Source organism: Ustilaginoidea virens, chromosome 2, assembly GCF_000687475.1.
Source record: "Ustilaginoidea virens chromosome 2, complete sequence".
NCBI classification, from domain to species: Eukaryota; Fungi; Ascomycota; class Sordariomycetes; order Hypocreales; family Clavicipitaceae; genus Ustilaginoidea; species Ustilaginoidea virens.
The window spans coordinates 3,577,584-3,592,935 of record NC_057317.1 but is presented as its reverse complement, the minus strand read 5'-3'; the positions used below and the strand labels follow the sequence as shown (position 1 = coordinate 3,592,935).

At 53.7% G+C, this 15,352-nt stretch overlaps 6 protein-coding genes across 6 annotated transcripts; 2 read left to right on the top strand and 4 right to left on the bottom strand.

Moving 5' to 3' along the window:
• Positions 1-448: 448 nt before the first annotated feature.
• Positions 449-4,055, top strand: UV8b_02754 (uncharacterized protein; the record flags this gene model as incomplete). Its single annotated transcript, XM_043140252.1, has 3 exons — positions 449-523; positions 607-2,977; positions 3,085-4,055. 3 exons carry the CDS (start codon positions 449-451, stop codon positions 4,053-4,055), a joined length of 3,417 nt encoding a protein of 1,138 aa, XP_042996186.1.
• A 328-nt stretch (positions 4,056-4,383) lies between these two features.
• UV8b_02753 (uncharacterized protein) lies at positions 4,384-6,568 on the bottom strand (the record flags this gene model as incomplete). Its single annotated transcript, XM_043140251.1, has 6 exons — positions 4,384-5,276; positions 5,348-5,835; positions 5,928-5,993; positions 6,052-6,073; positions 6,135-6,283; positions 6,363-6,568. 6 exons carry the CDS (start codon positions 6,566-6,568, stop codon positions 4,384-4,386), a joined length of 1,824 nt encoding a protein of 607 aa, XP_042996185.1.
• A 1,340-nt stretch (positions 6,569-7,908) lies between these two features.
• UV8b_02752 (uncharacterized protein) lies at positions 7,909-10,758 on the bottom strand (the record flags this gene model as incomplete). The annotated part of the gene is made up of 2 exons (XM_043140250.1): positions 7,909-8,720; positions 8,850-10,758. The coding sequence occupies 2 exons, from the start codon at positions 10,756-10,758 to the stop codon at positions 7,909-7,911; spliced, it is 2,721 nt and encodes a 906-aa protein (XP_042996184.1).
• A 705-nt stretch (positions 10,759-11,463) lies between these two features.
• On the bottom strand, positions 11,464-12,457 carry UV8b_02751 (uncharacterized protein; the record flags this gene model as incomplete). The annotated part of the gene is made up of 2 exons (XM_043140249.1): positions 11,464-11,478; positions 11,540-12,457. 2 exons carry the CDS (start codon positions 12,455-12,457, stop codon positions 11,464-11,466), a joined length of 933 nt encoding a protein of 310 aa, XP_042996183.1.
• A 523-nt stretch (positions 12,458-12,980) lies between these two features.
• On the top strand, positions 12,981-13,931 carry UV8b_02750 (uncharacterized protein; the record flags this gene model as incomplete). The annotated part of the gene is made up of 4 exons (XM_043140248.1): positions 12,981-12,997; positions 13,443-13,501; positions 13,557-13,667; positions 13,732-13,931. 4 exons carry the CDS (start codon positions 12,981-12,983, stop codon positions 13,929-13,931), a joined length of 387 nt encoding a protein of 128 aa, XP_042996182.1.
• A 481-nt stretch (positions 13,932-14,412) lies between these two features.
• UV8b_02749 (uncharacterized protein) lies at positions 14,413-14,969 on the bottom strand (the record flags this gene model as incomplete). The annotated part of the gene is made up of 6 exons (XM_043140247.1): positions 14,413-14,442; positions 14,503-14,566; positions 14,632-14,659; positions 14,727-14,765; positions 14,832-14,888; positions 14,945-14,969. 6 exons carry the CDS (start codon positions 14,967-14,969, stop codon positions 14,413-14,415), a joined length of 243 nt encoding a protein of 80 aa, XP_042996181.1.
• Between the last annotated feature and the right edge of the window lie 383 nt (positions 14,970-15,352).

The following is a 15,352-nucleotide window of genomic DNA, read 5'->3' as shown; positions in this document are numbered from 1 at the left end:
AGAAGGGGGAGGATTTGAATTAAAGAAATCAATCGGATGGAAGGAAGTTGAAGCTGGCTAGTACATAGCAACGTTCAAAAGTGCGCTTAACCGCGGCTTGTGGTGGCTTCTGTGGGGCGGCCTCCACTTCCCCTGTGGAGTCTTCTGTACGGAGCAGCAGCAGCTGTCAGCAACTGTCCACGGACGGACGCCCACTTTACGCGTTGGCTCAATCACTGACGCGACAAAACGCCACAAAACGCCACAAAACGCCACAAAAGTCGCGTAAAGATTGAAGCTCTTCTGCATACATACAATCAATCATACAGAGCAACCCAAGCGGCTGCTCGAAGTCGTCGACGACCCGACCTGATGCCATTGACTGTTGCTCCGTACGGTTGTAAAGCTCGTCAATCATCCAAAGCCCCCTCGCTTTAGAAGCGGCTTCTCGCCGAAGCGGACGCCAAGCATGGAGCTGCAAGACGCTGAAGCAGACGTTGTTCACCCCGAAGTTCGAGCGCATATCAACAGTCTCGTCTCTGCGGTAGGCCAATACCCGCCACGACATCAACCATAATCTTTCACATACATTCTCCATGCGAAGATGCTTGTGCTGAATTCTCGCAGCTCGGCGGTGCTAGCACGGATGACGATGGCCAATATCAACTCGGCGACGATGCACTCGAAGTTCTGCGCGATCTGAAGCGCTGGCTTCGCTTTTACGACGAGAAGACGAACCGCATGGACGTGGCGCGATGCATTCACCAGGCGAATCTCATCGAGGGCGATATCCTGCCAATTCTAAAGATGTGGCCGGAAAACGAAGCGAACAACAGCAAATTCCGGTCGCGAATAGCTCTGGCCTGCTTCGAGCTTATGGTGCCGCTGACCTGGCCGATGGACTGGGATAAGGAACGCATGACTGTGAACCATCACAGGCATATTCCTGTCCTGGAGCTGGCGCAGGTGCAATACAAGCGAGCCATCATCAACTTTGACAGTGCTCGAATTCTTCATGCTGCTGTCAGGGTAGCGCTGCCAGCCCTGGCCCTTCCCATGGGCGACAGAACCACACGGGACCAAGGCATCATCAAGCTCGCTTTGTTCTTCTTGCGCAACATGGCGTCGATTGCCCCGCCGCCCAACGTCAAGTACGAAGGAGACGAGTCCCAGATCTCCCGTTCGGCCACGATTGATGCTTTTTCGTACCAGGATGTATTCCACCTTCTGCTCACCTTGGCATCAAACATGGGCGGAGACTTCAGAACCGAGGACACAACTGTCATGGAGATTATATTTCACCTGGTCAAGAGAGTCGATGCTGAGAAGCTCTTCATGAATGAAGGCCAATTTCACAAGGCCAAGGCCGGCGAACTGTCCGCAATGATGAAGAAGGAGTCAGCAATGCTGAGGTCGCATAATCTCAAAGGCCCTACCAGGCATAATAGATTCGGCACCATGATATGGGTCAAGCGTGATGGCAACAAAATGTCGGCCTTGTCTGGTCAGGATGCGCTCGCCGACGCCACCATTCGAAACCAAAAGATGGACGACAACAAGACCTTTAAACCGCCTCGTAGGGCTAGGAAAGAGAACAAGGATGACAGGGAACTTGGTCCTCCGGCCAAGCTGAATGCTCGTGCCAATGACCAGCTACGCAAGTTTGTGCAGGATTTCTTGGACTCTGGCTTCAACCCTCTGTTCCAACACACTCGCAAGACCATCGATCGAGAGGCACCGCACCTGCTAGCATATCACCGGCGGCAGTTTTTCTATCTAGTGGCTTGGTTTCTCGAAGCAGAGCGCATCCGACGAAAGGCCAAGATGCCGGCACCTCAGCCCTCCGACAAGGACGTCAACAGCTTCCACCTGGTTGCAGGAGTTTTGAATCAGGAAATGTTCGTCACCCTGACCCGTGCGCTCCACGAGTCGTACGATATGAAGGATTGGGCCGAACTGACGTCGGTGATGCGATGTTTGACACAGATCCTTCTGACTGTGCAGGAGATGGCTGCCTCTGGAAACGAAGATGACCAAGAAATCGCCGAAAACGCGCTGAGCCGACTCTTCTACGAGGAGACCACGCACGACATCGTTGCCAACATCATCCGGACTTACAATGGCCAAGGCTTCGACTATTTGGATGCTGCGACCGAGCTTGTCCATCACTTCCTTCGTATCCTAGAGCTGTATTCAAATCGGAATGCGGACATGCAAGTCCGCTCGAGGAAGAGAAGCAAGAAGAGGCACGCGCCTGACGCCGGAAGCGGTGGGGAGGAGCAGGACGACGCTGACGTGGACAATTCTGCCGCCGAAGAGGAAGCTGCGGAGCGGATTTCCAAGGAGCGGAAGTTTGACTTTCACAGATTTTGCTCCCGTTTCACGCCCCAGGGTGTCGTGGACTCTTTCACGAGGTTTACCAAGCACTATCGAGACTTGACGGATTCGCAGCTCAAGCGCGCCCATCGTTACTTTTACCGGCTGGCTTTCAAGCAGCAGATGAGCGTGATGCTGTTTCGAGTCGACATCATCCACCTGCTGTACAACATGATCCAGGGGCCAGATCATCTCGACAAGTCCGCCAGCATGTACAGGGATTGGGAGGAGCTCGTGAAGCAGATTCTGCGAAAATGCTGCAAAAAGCTGCAAGAGCGTCCCGAGCTCATAATCGAACTCCTCTTCAGCAAAATGCAGGGCACCGCATTCTTCCTGGAATACGGATACGAGAAGCAGACTGTGAGCAAGAGCCAGCCCAAACCCGGGGCCGAGCTGGAGTTTAAGCACACGGAGGAGCGTGACGAGCAAATTGCGATTGCTGTGGGCGCCTTGTTGGACAAGAATGCCGGCGCTCATATTGACTGGGTGAGGAAAACGTTGTCTGATGCAGAATATGAACGCAGTGCCTGGTTGGCAGCCGAAAACGCCAGGCACGATGCCCCAGAGCTATTTGGCGATGAGCCAAGAGTGGACGGGGAGCCCAAGACCCATCCGGTATTTTGTAAGTTATCATGATGCTTTTTTTTCTTTCCTCTTTTCCCCTCTTTTGCCCCTTGATTTTTTTTTTTTTCATCAATCCGACGTCAGGCAAGCTGACACAGGAACCAGCTGTCCGGCCGGACAATGCCGAACGACAAACTGCCATTTTCAAAAACTCGTATCTCCGACTCCTGATGAAGCTCGCTGGCATGCGTCTGATGGGACCTGCATCCGAAGAGACTCCAGAGAGCGCTTGGATTATCCCAGAGGACGTCTCCCCTGCCCAGCTCAAAGACACCATCCACTTCATCAATCAAGCCGAGTTCAGCCCGCCCACATTCGAGAACGGGCTGCTCGCCGAGAACCAGCTGAAGCGCAAGACGGCCCCGAGAATCAAAGCCGCCTTTGACGACGACCAGGACGACGACGCCGACGGGTTCCTCGACGACGACGCCCTCTTCCCCGCTGGCGGACCTACGGCGCGCAGACTCGCCGACGGCAGGAAACCGCCCAACAGGTCGCGCAAGCGGCGCAAGGGCAACGACGCAGAAGACGCGGACACGGACGACGCGGCGCTCCTCAACGACAGGGCCGAGAAGCGGCAGCTCAAAGAACTGGAGAAGGCGCGCCGCATCAAATCCGCCCTGTACGTCCGCGACGGCGACGACGAGTTCGACTCGGACGAGGACGAGGCGTTCTTTGCTCGGGAGCGCGAAATAGCCGCCCGGGCCAAAAGAGCAGCCGAGACGTCTTTCGCGCAGCCTCTCGTGGGATCTAGGAACGGAAAATCCAGCGCCTTGCTCGACGAGAGCGACGCCGACGACGCTGACGGCATGAATGCGGATGGAAGGGGAGGGATGGGCAGCAGTCGGGAAGAAGATGCGGACGATGACGAAGCTGACGTCGAGCCAGTGGATTCGGGCGGCGGCGGGTCCAGGAAGAGAAGGAGGACGAGCATGGAAGATGATGAAGGTGACGATGCAGATGTGGACATGGATGCACGCGGGCCCCGGACAACCAAGGCAGGCGAAACAGAAGCTGTGGTAGCGAGACGGCCCCGAGTCAGGGGCGGATTTGTTCTAGATAGTGACGAGGAGTAGCTTCTCCAACTTCTGCGCGGACCGGTAATCTTGGGGGCGTTTTTCCTTTGGGCGTACATGATTGGCATGGGCGTTTGTTTAACCGAGGATGATTAATACGCGCTATCGATACATGGATAATTCATGGAGCGTCACCATTATTAAAGCACATGCTGTAGACGAGTTGCATCTGGTTATTTTCACTCCCCATCATGGCTCGTGAGTAGTGATCGATTAGGAGTCTCTCCAGAAGTAGTAGCTCAGAGGATTTGGCGAAAGGATTCTTTTGTTTTTAACAAGCTTCCCAGCCAGCAAAGCAACGTCGAATCAGGTCAGGAGGGCGAGTCCCTCACATGGCATGGCCAGACCTCCTTTCCACGCTCAATGTCCTTGTTGCCGTACTCTGGCCACTTTGCGCACTTTCCCCTGCTGGAGCTTCCGGGCTGTTCAACGGACAGGCAAAGATGCCGTCTCTGTAAGCAGCCCCCATTTTGTTTGATGGCATCCGTGAAACAGTCTCCTTGCCTACCTCTCCAGTTTTGCATTTGCCCCACGAACCGCCAATGCCCTCCATTGTGAAGTCGGATGCGGTGGGGGCATCCAGCACGTCCAGTTCCTCTGGAAGAAAGATTCTTGGCAAAACGAGCGCCCGGAGCGGAATAAGCAAGAAGATGAAGACGGGGAATCCGACAGCCGCAACGGTCTGGGTAATAGCAAAGGTTGCTCCGAAGCCCAGCAATTCAATGGTGACAAACATCCAAACGGCGGAACGACGCTTGATCCTCTTCAGGGGGGTGGTGGGCAGAGTGAGAGCTCTGTCTTTGGCGAGAAAGACCAGTTTGGATGTGATTCCGTTGGCTTGGAGGGCCTGGATACCCATTACGAAGAAGAGGCCTGCGAGGACGCCTTGGGGAATTAGGTGCAGCGCAGCAAGCAAGGGACCGGTCATGGTTACCAAGGTAAGAAGCCCCTGGGCGAGGTTAGACACGCGCTGCTCGACAACATGGGTAGCTTCGAAGCTGAAGGCGCCTTGGTCTTGGCCTTTTTCATCGAGCTGTTTGACGGGCCTGGTGACGCAGAGGGATTCAGTGTGGAAGGGGGCTTGCGGGATGAGGCCGTTGGGAAAGGGCAAGCCGAGGATTCCCGCCACGCCGGTCGTGATGCCGAGCAGGAAGAGATCCCAGTGGAAACCGGCTGGTTTGCGGAGAGGAAATTCGCTGCCTTGAGCTATAAGCGAGGATACTGAATGAGAAATTTTTAGCAGGCGAGACACCGGAGAGAGAAAAATTTTGAGAGACACCGCAGCTGCGCACCGTTGTGATCAAACCAAAACAAGACGGTTAATAGAATGGCGAAGGGCAGTGCGGTAAAGATCTCGCCGGGACTTAGGTGCCAGAACCGCACAAGCCACTGTCTTTCGCTGGTCGGCTCAAATGCAACACCAGTGGGTAGCTTCTCAAGCTGAACGCTGCGCATGCGCCCAATGTGGACAAAGCCAGTGAAGAAGATGATGGTCAAGGGCGTGCCGTAGTCCTTGAGGAAGACACGGACACGGTGTGTAAACAAAGGGCTTGTTCCTAGCCCGCCGCAGACATAGGCAACCATGAAGACGAGAAGAGCCGTGGCAACAGACAAGTAGAAGGGGGTGTCGTGACCAAGACGATCGAGCACCTGGATTCCCTTTTGGAGGTAGATGAAGGCAACGTAGAAACCAAAGATGTCGCACGGGAAACGGGTGACCCAGCGGAGACAGTTGCACGAGTCGGTGACAGCGAGGATGACGTGAAGGATAAGAGACCATCTTGACAAGGTGAGCCGGGTTATTCAACCAGTTGTTTTCTCGTTTCCTGCTTTGTGGGCGCGGTTATGACGGAGATGTTGAATGTGGCTTACATGGCGATCCAGGCCATGAACCCAATGTAGTCTATGCCTGTGTCCTGTAGAATATCGTAGACGGTGCTGATGAGCGTCAGAGACGGAACAGTGGGAGCCTTGCTGGGAATCATGTTTGACCAACTAGTTGAAGACGGTAATGGGCCCTTTGGACAAGTGATCAGCGGTGAAGACGGCCGACCTGTTGACAACAAAGGACAAACATACCCGTGACCCCCACAATCACAAGCGGCTGCGCGGCAAAGACGGAAAAGACGAGGGATCCCAAGACGGAAGCAAGGAGGACCTCGTTGACGCCGTAGTTGGACCCCGTCTTGGAAAACATGTCGAGCGAAAAGGCCAAGGCCGGCAGGATACTAATCGGTAGCCCTCAGCATGGCTTTCGTGCCCGAAAGGTGGCGATGACGGCACCGGGCAGACCCCCAACGAGCTTACTTTGCAAAATACATGTACACCGTGGCCGGGACGACGCGATAGTCCCACGCATCCGCCCAGTCGCTGGCGTAGTACGGCAATCGTCTGCGCACGTCGCTGGCCATGCCCCGGAAGAGGTGAAGCTTCCACCAGGCCGAGGCTGGCCTGTGGCTCTTGCCTCGCACAGAGGTTGGGAGCACCGGGCCGGTTCTGGTGCTGCCAGACATTGTGCCCCCAACTACTCCGTACTCCGTGAGAAGCAAATGCTTGGCTTGGCTCGGCTTGGCCCTTTTTTTTTGTCTAGAGCACGAGACGGTGAGGCATCAACAGGTTGCGACAAACGACTACGATCAAGGTTCAAGGGGCTTTTTTTTTTTTACTCTTGATTCTGGAATGATGCAGTCTGTGTGTGGGTGCCACCTTCCTCCATATTTCAAGCCCGACAAACCCAAGCAGGCGCGATGTGGAGCAGGAAGACGACGGGAAGGGCCCGCCGCCTGCGGAGGAGGGGAAAGTGGGTCCACGATGCGATTAACGGCCCACAGCTGCTCCGTACGGAGTACTTCGTACTTGTGTAGCCTCAAAGCTTTGGGGAAAAAGCCGCAGTTTTCCTGATAGACTCGCTGGGTTGAGGTACCATCAGTCATGCGATTGGTGCAATCAAGACCCGGAACTATTTTCCGTTTGTCCGAATACAGACCTTGCGTGTCTCGGGAGCGTGGCATCGACCCCTGTTGGGTCGCCACTACTAACTGCAACTGCCAAAAGTTGACGGAGTACGGAGTACTCCGTACAGCGCAGATTGTGCCGCACGCCGCATGGGAACTTTCTCAGCCAATCAAGCGCGAGCTATAGCCGTTATCGTCCCAATCTCCACAAGTGCCGAAATGACGCTGGAGTACTCCGCACGGAGTAAAGTTGCCACATCCAATCCAAGTCTGCCGCCTACTGAGCCTACTGAGCCTACTGAGCTGTACTCATCAATGCAAACAGCGGTCCGGTGCGCGCATCCAATCAAGCTTACGCCTTCTTTGATTCGATTCGTCCTACACGGACCCCTTTCTATTATGAACCTAGAGTACACACACATATATATATAATATATATATATATATGTGATTTTTTGTTTGCTTAATTGACAAAGAAGAGGTCTAACCCTTTCCCACATCATACGCCATCCAAAGGGGGCTGCTTTGATGACGCCATCCGTGCAAAAGCAGCTACTTGCAAAAGCCCTCGTTGTGTCGTTTTATACATGTGACGGAGTTGAGAGAGCAACATAATAAAATGCCATGATTCGGTGCCAGCCATTCCTCCACACTCGACCATCATGCCACGTGGGTTCCGCTTGTCCCATCTCGAGCCGCAAGCCCTCACACTTGATGGAGACTCAAGTCGTCATTGTGCTGGCCGTGATCCGTGAGCCGCGCGCAAAAATTTCAGGCGTGAGGCATGCCCAGCTGCATTGAACCATGGCGCAACCCTCCAGGGCGCTCCAGGGCGCTTCTTGCTTCCCAAGCACAACCCCCCAGGACAAGCCGTCACTCATCCCGAGTTGGGCCAAGCTTCACCTCGACCCATCAGCATGCTCCTTGAAAGCTGGCGCTGGGGTCGGTTGTTCGTCGCCAGGCGTGTCCGTCTCAGTAGGTATGCCATCGGCAGGGAACGGCGGCGGCGCACTGGCTTCCTTTCCTCCGCCAAAGTACTTTTCAAAGTCCTCGTTGTCGTCAAACGGTCGTTTGCCGAGTATTCGAACCATGTCATCTCGTACAAGCACCTCCTTCTTCAGCAGCTCCTCTGCAATCAGGCCCACTTCCTTCTTCTTTTCCATCAACAGATCCCTGCATCGTTTGTGGGCTTCGTCAACTATTCTGTGCACCTCCTGGTCGATTTGCTGCGCAGTGGCCTCTGCAAACGGCTTCTGGAGCCGGTTCGGGTCGTTCTCAAAGAACACCGGTCCGACCTTGTCCGACATGCCCCATTGCGTAACCATGTTGCGGGCCATATGTGACACCTTCTTGAAGTCGTCACTGGCACCCGTAGTCACTGTAGGGAAGTGGAGCTCCTCGGAAACACGGCCTCCCATCGTCATCGCCATGCGGTCCATTAATTGGTTCGTGTTCATCAGGTAGGCATCTTGCGGCAGATACTGGGCGTAACCCAGGGCGCCTTGGCCACGTGGGATGATGGAAACTTTGAGTAGGGGATCAGCATGGCGCAAGAACCATCCGCAGATGGCATGGCCCGCCTCGTGATAAGCCACAGTCTTCTTCTCCTCTGGTCTCAACACAAGGGACTTGCGTTCGAGCCCACCGATGACTCTCTCAATCGCTCGCTCAAAGTGCTCCATCTTGACTTCCTCTGCATTCCCTCGGGCGGCTGAGAAAACGGGGTTAGCCTTGCTTTGTTACAATGCTCGCTCATCTTCTTCTTGAGCCCATGCCCGGCCAATGCAACGTCGCAAAACCAAAGTACAGAGGAAAAGAAAGAGTAGGAAGTTGCACTTACCAATCAGTGCTGCCTCATTGACCACATTAGAAATGTCGGCACCAGAGAAACCAGGGGTAAGAGTGGCGAGGCGGCCAACAAGGTAGTCCTTATCCTCGTTGGTGACAATCTTCTTCAAATATACCTGGAAGATTTCCTTGCGGCCATTCATGGTCGGTCTGTCAATAAAGATGTGTCTGTCAAAACGGCCAGGTCGCATGAGAGCTTTGTCCAGTATGTCTGCGCGGTTAGTACCAGCCAGCACCACCACCTGTTCACGAGTGTTGAACCCGTCCATTTCTGTCAGGATCTGGTTGAGGGTGGCCTCTCGTTCGTCATTGCCCCCGAACCCACGTCCACTGTCCTGACGAGCTCGGCCAATGGCGTCGATTTCGTCGATGAAGATGATGCATGGAGCATTTTTGCGGCCCTCGGCAAACAGGTCTCTGACTCTTGACGGACCAACACCGACAAACATTTCCACGAATTCTGATCCGCTCACGCTGAAGAACGGTACGCCGGACTCGCCAGCAGTGGCTTTTGCGAGAAGCGTCTTTCCAGTACCTGGAGGACCAGCGAGGATGGCGCCGCGGGGTATCTTGGCGCCCAGCTTCTCGAACTTCTCCGGCTGCTTGAGGAAGCTGACAAACTCCATGATTTCCGTCTTGGCCTCTTCCAGACCAGCAACATCGCTGAACTTGACCTTGACCGCGCTCTCCGCGTTGAATTTCTTGGCCTTGCTCTTGCCAAAGGTGAACATGCCGCCGCCGCCAGCTCTGCCACCCATCGACCTTTGGGTCCACAGAATGAGGCCGATGAACAGAAGTGTCGGGCCGAAAGCCAACACCAGGTTTCCGATGGTGCTGCCACCTGCTTGGTAGCTAACAGGAATCCTCTCCGAGGCCGGAATGCCCAGCTGATCCTGTGCTTCTTCGAGCTTTTTCTCAAACGACTCTACCGAACCAATGGTGAAGACGTAGGTATTCTTGCCAGCCTCGCCTTGAGTCGCTTCAGGATGCAGTTCAAGGCGGACCTGTGAGCCGTTGACTACCACCATTCTCCGCACAAGACCTTTGTCCAAAAATGCCGTGCGCACCTCTTGCCACGTAATCTCCTTCTCATAGAATGGCTTGAGGAGCGCATCCCCAACCGCCAGGGTGATACCCAGAACGATGCCAGCTTGTATTGCGTCCACCCAACCACTTCTCTCCGGCTTCTTGGGTTGTCCTGGTCCCCCTTGCTGCTGCGATCCGCTCTCCTCGTCCGACTTCTTGTCGCGGGCTTCGAAATCGGTATCGCCCTTGCCCGTCTCATCGTCTCTCTGGCTTCGGTTCGGTTTTGGATTCTTTGTGAAGATGCCGCGTCCCTTTCTTTGCTCTTCCGCTTCCCATTTAGCCATCCGCTCGGCCATGACGAACACGCATCTCATAAGTCGACCCTTGTCAAGAATTGACAGGTTGCCAGGGCCCTTGCGCATTTTCTGCAGCATATCCCGCACTTCAGCAGGGGCGCCGATATGCTGTAATCCGTGAAGTATATTTTTCAAGGTGGCTTTTTGTCCTTCTGGCAGCAACAGTTGGAAAGCTTCCAGCTGGGCAATTTCTTCCTTTGATAAGCGGATCCATCCCTCTGGGAGAGGTGCCGCCTTGTTTGCATGCTCGTCATTCTCACCCTCGGGGGACTCCTCCTCTGCGACTTTGCGGTCCTTGGGCGACTTGGATTCGTGATCCTTGTCGGAATCCGGCTCGTCCGACTGCGGAAGCTTGGAGGAGGAGTAGTACCTCACACAGATGCCATACGGAGCCTGCAGCGTCCGTAACGAAGTAGATGCTGAAACAACGGGGAATCTCAGGCTGCGCTGAAAGCTGCACCGTTGCGATAGTCTGGCCAGACGTGCAAGCTGGCTCGAATTTCGAAGATACCTTGACATGTTAGGCATATCGGAGCTGTCGCACAATGCGGTATCCCAGGGTTGGATAGGATGCGTTGAAGTGAAAACCGCCCTTTTTCATGAGCAGCGTATACCGGTACGCCACGGCTCAAGAATGGCAATTTCGACAAGTTGTAGCATCCAACAGCGGCGTGTCCGGAAAAGAGTTCGATGCTACGGAGCACGCAGTACTGGGGATAAGGTTGTTTGCCTCCAAGCTTCCAAGCTGGGCCAAAAATTGAAGGAGCATCACGTGGATTGAGCCGTTGTTGTGGGTCTGCTTGGACCCGTTGGGCTCCATCCATAGGGTAGGTAGGAGGGGGCAGAAGGTAAGGCGTGGACTTGCATGACGCGTGGACAAGAATTCGGAAACCAGGCCGAGATGTTAATATTTGTTGAACCGGGCATTTGCGACGTGGATTGGGGCTATTTCCTTGCAGCTTATGACTGATCTCGTCACACTGCAAAATCAATATTGTCCTAAGCTCAGTCATGATGACGGATGGACGATCTTCCCCATGTTATCTAGTGGCGGTTTTGCCCAACGACTCATCACGGGACCGATGCAACATTGCTCCAAATGTCGTGCAAATTCCATAGGATGTGGTGACTACTGATTTCTCTTCTGCCTTTCTCCCTCCCATGACAACTGTAAAAAAATACACCGGATCCGACCGGTTCCCTTGATTGCCACTTTCGGCCGTTTCAAGCCAACAGGTTCTGTGCAAAAGTCAATGTCTTCGATTTCTGTTGGCTTGGCATCAGGCCAATCTCTCCATACTTCAGCCTTTGAAACTGCTGAAATCTCATGCTGGAAAAGTCCGGAAAGTATACGACGAGCCTGCATCTCATCACCCAGTTCGAAGAGCGCAATCTTGGGCCTTAGTCGCAAGGCTATGTCCAGTAGCCTTGCGTAGAATACGTCTTGATGCTGCCACCCTGAAGGCGTGGGTATTTGCTGGCTTGGAACCAGAGCCAAGCGCGGTTCATATTTGCGGACCGAGTACCCAAGCTGTCCGTGGCCATAGTCCCAAACCTTTGGCGAGATGTAGGGAGGGTTCGATATCAATACATCACAGCCCTTATCCTCCATGGCGGCAATGTCTTGATCATTGAAGATGTCTTTCCTCGAGAAACTGACTTCGTTTCCTGGCTCAGACTTGCCCATGTTCCCCAATGTTTGGTTATGGGTGATGTTACGCCGAGCCAGGTCTACTGCTTCAAGGGAAACGTCAACACCCTCAACATGCAGGTGGCGGAAACTTTGCCGAAGCAACGAGTACAAGAGCAAAGAGATGCAGCCAGTTCCTGTACAGAAATCAGCGATTCTGAGGTCCTGGGTGCAAGGATCGCCACCCAACCCTTGGCCTGATGTGATGAGATCCGCAAGGTAGTGTGTGTACGCCTCCGTCTCTGGTCGTGGTATGAGAACACCCGGTTTGCACAGAATCTCGAGATGGCCAAAGGGCTGGCTTCCCAAAATGTACTGTAGAGGAACGCCTCGGCCTCGCTTCTGGCACAAGTCCCTCAAGCGGCGGGCTTTGTTGCAGCCTTCAAACACTGTCCTTTCGACAAAGTCGGTCAACCATCGAAGCTCATTTTTGGAACATTGCAAATCCCGACAAGCAGGGATCAGAGCCGCAAGATTGGGGGAGTGACATCTGGCTTGCCTGCTGAGCCATGGCGGGAGTCGTGGCATTGACTGCGTTTTAAACCTTCCAAGGCATGTTTTTGTAGTTGTTTTGGCGACGGATCCGAGGAATCAGCCTTTTGCTCTTTGCGAGAGACAATCCAGAACTGGTGAAGTGGACCTAGACCACCTAGACCTTCCTGCCAGGTCACTCTGGGAATGCTGGTGGGGTTTATCCGAGCTTTCCCCTCTAACACTTGGGCCGGGCGACGATGCCCTGCATCACTAAAACCCGTTGTTTGAAAAGTCACTGCACTGGGTTCGTTCCCATCATACTTCTCTTCTTTTCCGCTGATCGCCAAGCTTGTTGTTGTGTTCATTTTGGATATGAAATTGCTTTTCAGGACATACATACATCAAGAAGCCCGATTTCGAAATATTTCATCTTTTTTATTTCGTTTTCCCTCGTTGCTTCATATCGTTCTTTCTTTGGCAGAAAACGGCGCTCTAGCATTTTCGCGAGCAGTCGTGCTTAATCCTGTACGAGTCGTGTATTAAGCGATATCCTGGCTGCCGCGGGCTTGTTCACGAAATGAACGCTCCAGATAGGTATGTTCTGATTGGCCGCGGTTCCCAGTAGTTGCTGCGCCTGCTCTTGCCGAGAGAAACATCGATGTCGCGATCAGGAATGAGACCACGAGGATTGGTACAAAGTTGTTCAAATAGCTGGCAGCTGGACTGGCATCCGTATAATCACCTCCGCAGACGGCCGCCAGCTGTGAAGGCCGCCGAGCACTGCTGGCCGGAATTGGACTTGTGGCGAAAAGGGGGACAGTCATTGATTGTTGAGAGATGCCTTCTTCCTTTCTCCAGGTCCTCAAGGCACACAAGCTTCAAGTCGGGGCCCTCCAAGGACATTTCACGCACGCTTACACCATGACAAACATGAATGGTTGCAATACGAGACACTCTAATATCCAGGACAACCCGTTACGTAGCTAGGAAATGGTGGCGGGACAGGGACTCTCGGCATCGATAACTAACGAGCGTATAGGTTCGAACTGTTCTTGCTGAGCGAGGGAGAGAAAAAGATTGAAGAAAAAGTATACTCTGGTAAGAGCTCAGGCGGAGTTTAAACTCGCGGCCCCGTCATTGATGCTTAGCATAGGCATGTCCAACACGTCCGACTTCGTCTTGAACAAGGAGGACCACACACTGGGCAACCTGCTATCTGAGCACTTGAAGCTTCACCCCAACGTTCACATGGCTGGTTACAAGCGTATGTTGCATGTTGGTTGATCCTGTCGGACCACTTGCTGAGCTGACGTGACGCAAATGTTTAGTTGGCCACCCCAATGTCCCGCAGCTGCTCATTAGGGTCCAAACGGATGGAACCAAGACGCCCCGTGATGTGTTCACGGCCGTCTGCGAGAAACTCATCAATCAGCTCGAGTCACTGCACCAGGAGTTCAGCCGCGAATGGGAACTTCGACGTATCACCAACACTGGCGAGCAGGGCAACATGCAAGGAAACGGGTTTTAACCTCGGGCTGGCAGTAAATATGATTTAAGCGGTACTGGCGTTTCTGGGGGTTAACGGCATAATATCAGGCTTGCTTCTTGCTTCTTGCTTCTTGCTTCTTGCTTCTTGCTTCCTGCTTCCTTTGCGCCTGTAAAAAGTCAAAATGTGAAGGTGATGGTAATGCATCTAAAATGGAGGAATCTGTGCAAAGCAAGGTCAATCACCAAATATTCTGCTGCCTGCGATTATATGACTGGTTGAACTGATCGTCTTGTGGTATCGTAAAAGCATATTTTCCCGGCTTCCACCGCCCCCTTGCAAACAAAGACGCCGAGACGAATCAGCAGTTCCGAAATGGCTTCATGAAGGCCGCAATCTCCTTGAAACCAGTGTATGCTTCAAACATGTTCAGGGGCATTGTGTCTGTATCAAGCCAGCATGTTTCTTTTATTCTTTTCATCTTTTTTTCCCCTCTGGTTTTCTTTGTCACATCGTTGTCCCCTCAAGCTGGTCCTTCGCCTCCAGGAATCAGCTGGTACGGTACGTCAGCAACGAACACCAGTAGTTTCAAGCCTGCAAAAAGTCTTCGTACCATGCAGATGTTGTTGCCATTGAGCAGAATCTTGGGCAACTTGGTGTGGTCTCCTGAGTAATCGCTGCATGAAAAGACACGTCAACATGCGGCTTCGCAGGGGCGCAAGCGGCTGGACATGAGACCTACAACTCCGTTACATCTTCCAGAACCATATCTGCCGCGTGGTGTCAGTAATTCAGTGCCGCGTTGATACGTTGTGTCGCGGGATGGTATCGACGTACTGACGTAGTCGTCAAAGCCGACAAGGGTGCCGCTAAACTCTGCGCGAGAAATTAGCCCACCGCCGGGAAAGAGACGTTTTGCAGAGGAGTCCGTTGGGAGCTTACCCTTTTCTCCCTTCATGATGACCCATATCCGTGAGCCGACACACTTGTCGATGAGTTCTGGAGGTGTTGATCAGCGGAACGCGGGCGTGCAAGGAGAGACGGGCAAGTCTCACCTAGAGGCAGTAGTTGAGAGGCCATTTCTTTCCGAGATGAGGTTTCGGACCCCCAAGATGTTTACAAGAGCTCCTGGTCCCGTGGTCCCTTCTCCATGCAAGTCGTCGTTGACCTGGGTCGGTTTCGACTTCTCAACCATCAAGACAAGCTTGTGGGTCTGCGGGAACCAGCAACTGGTGATTTTTTATGTAATCAACTTGATCCGCTGCGGCTGCCGTGGCCCGCCAATCAGCGGTGCGCGCCAATTGGTCCTCCACCCTTCGCGCATTTGGCATGCAGGCATCAGATGATCAGGCATCAGGCATCACGCTTCAGGCATCCAACTTCCAGGCTTCCAGGCTTCAGGCTTGCTGGCTGGCTGCTCACCAAAATCTCGCATCGCACGCCTGGCCATGACAACTGGCCCA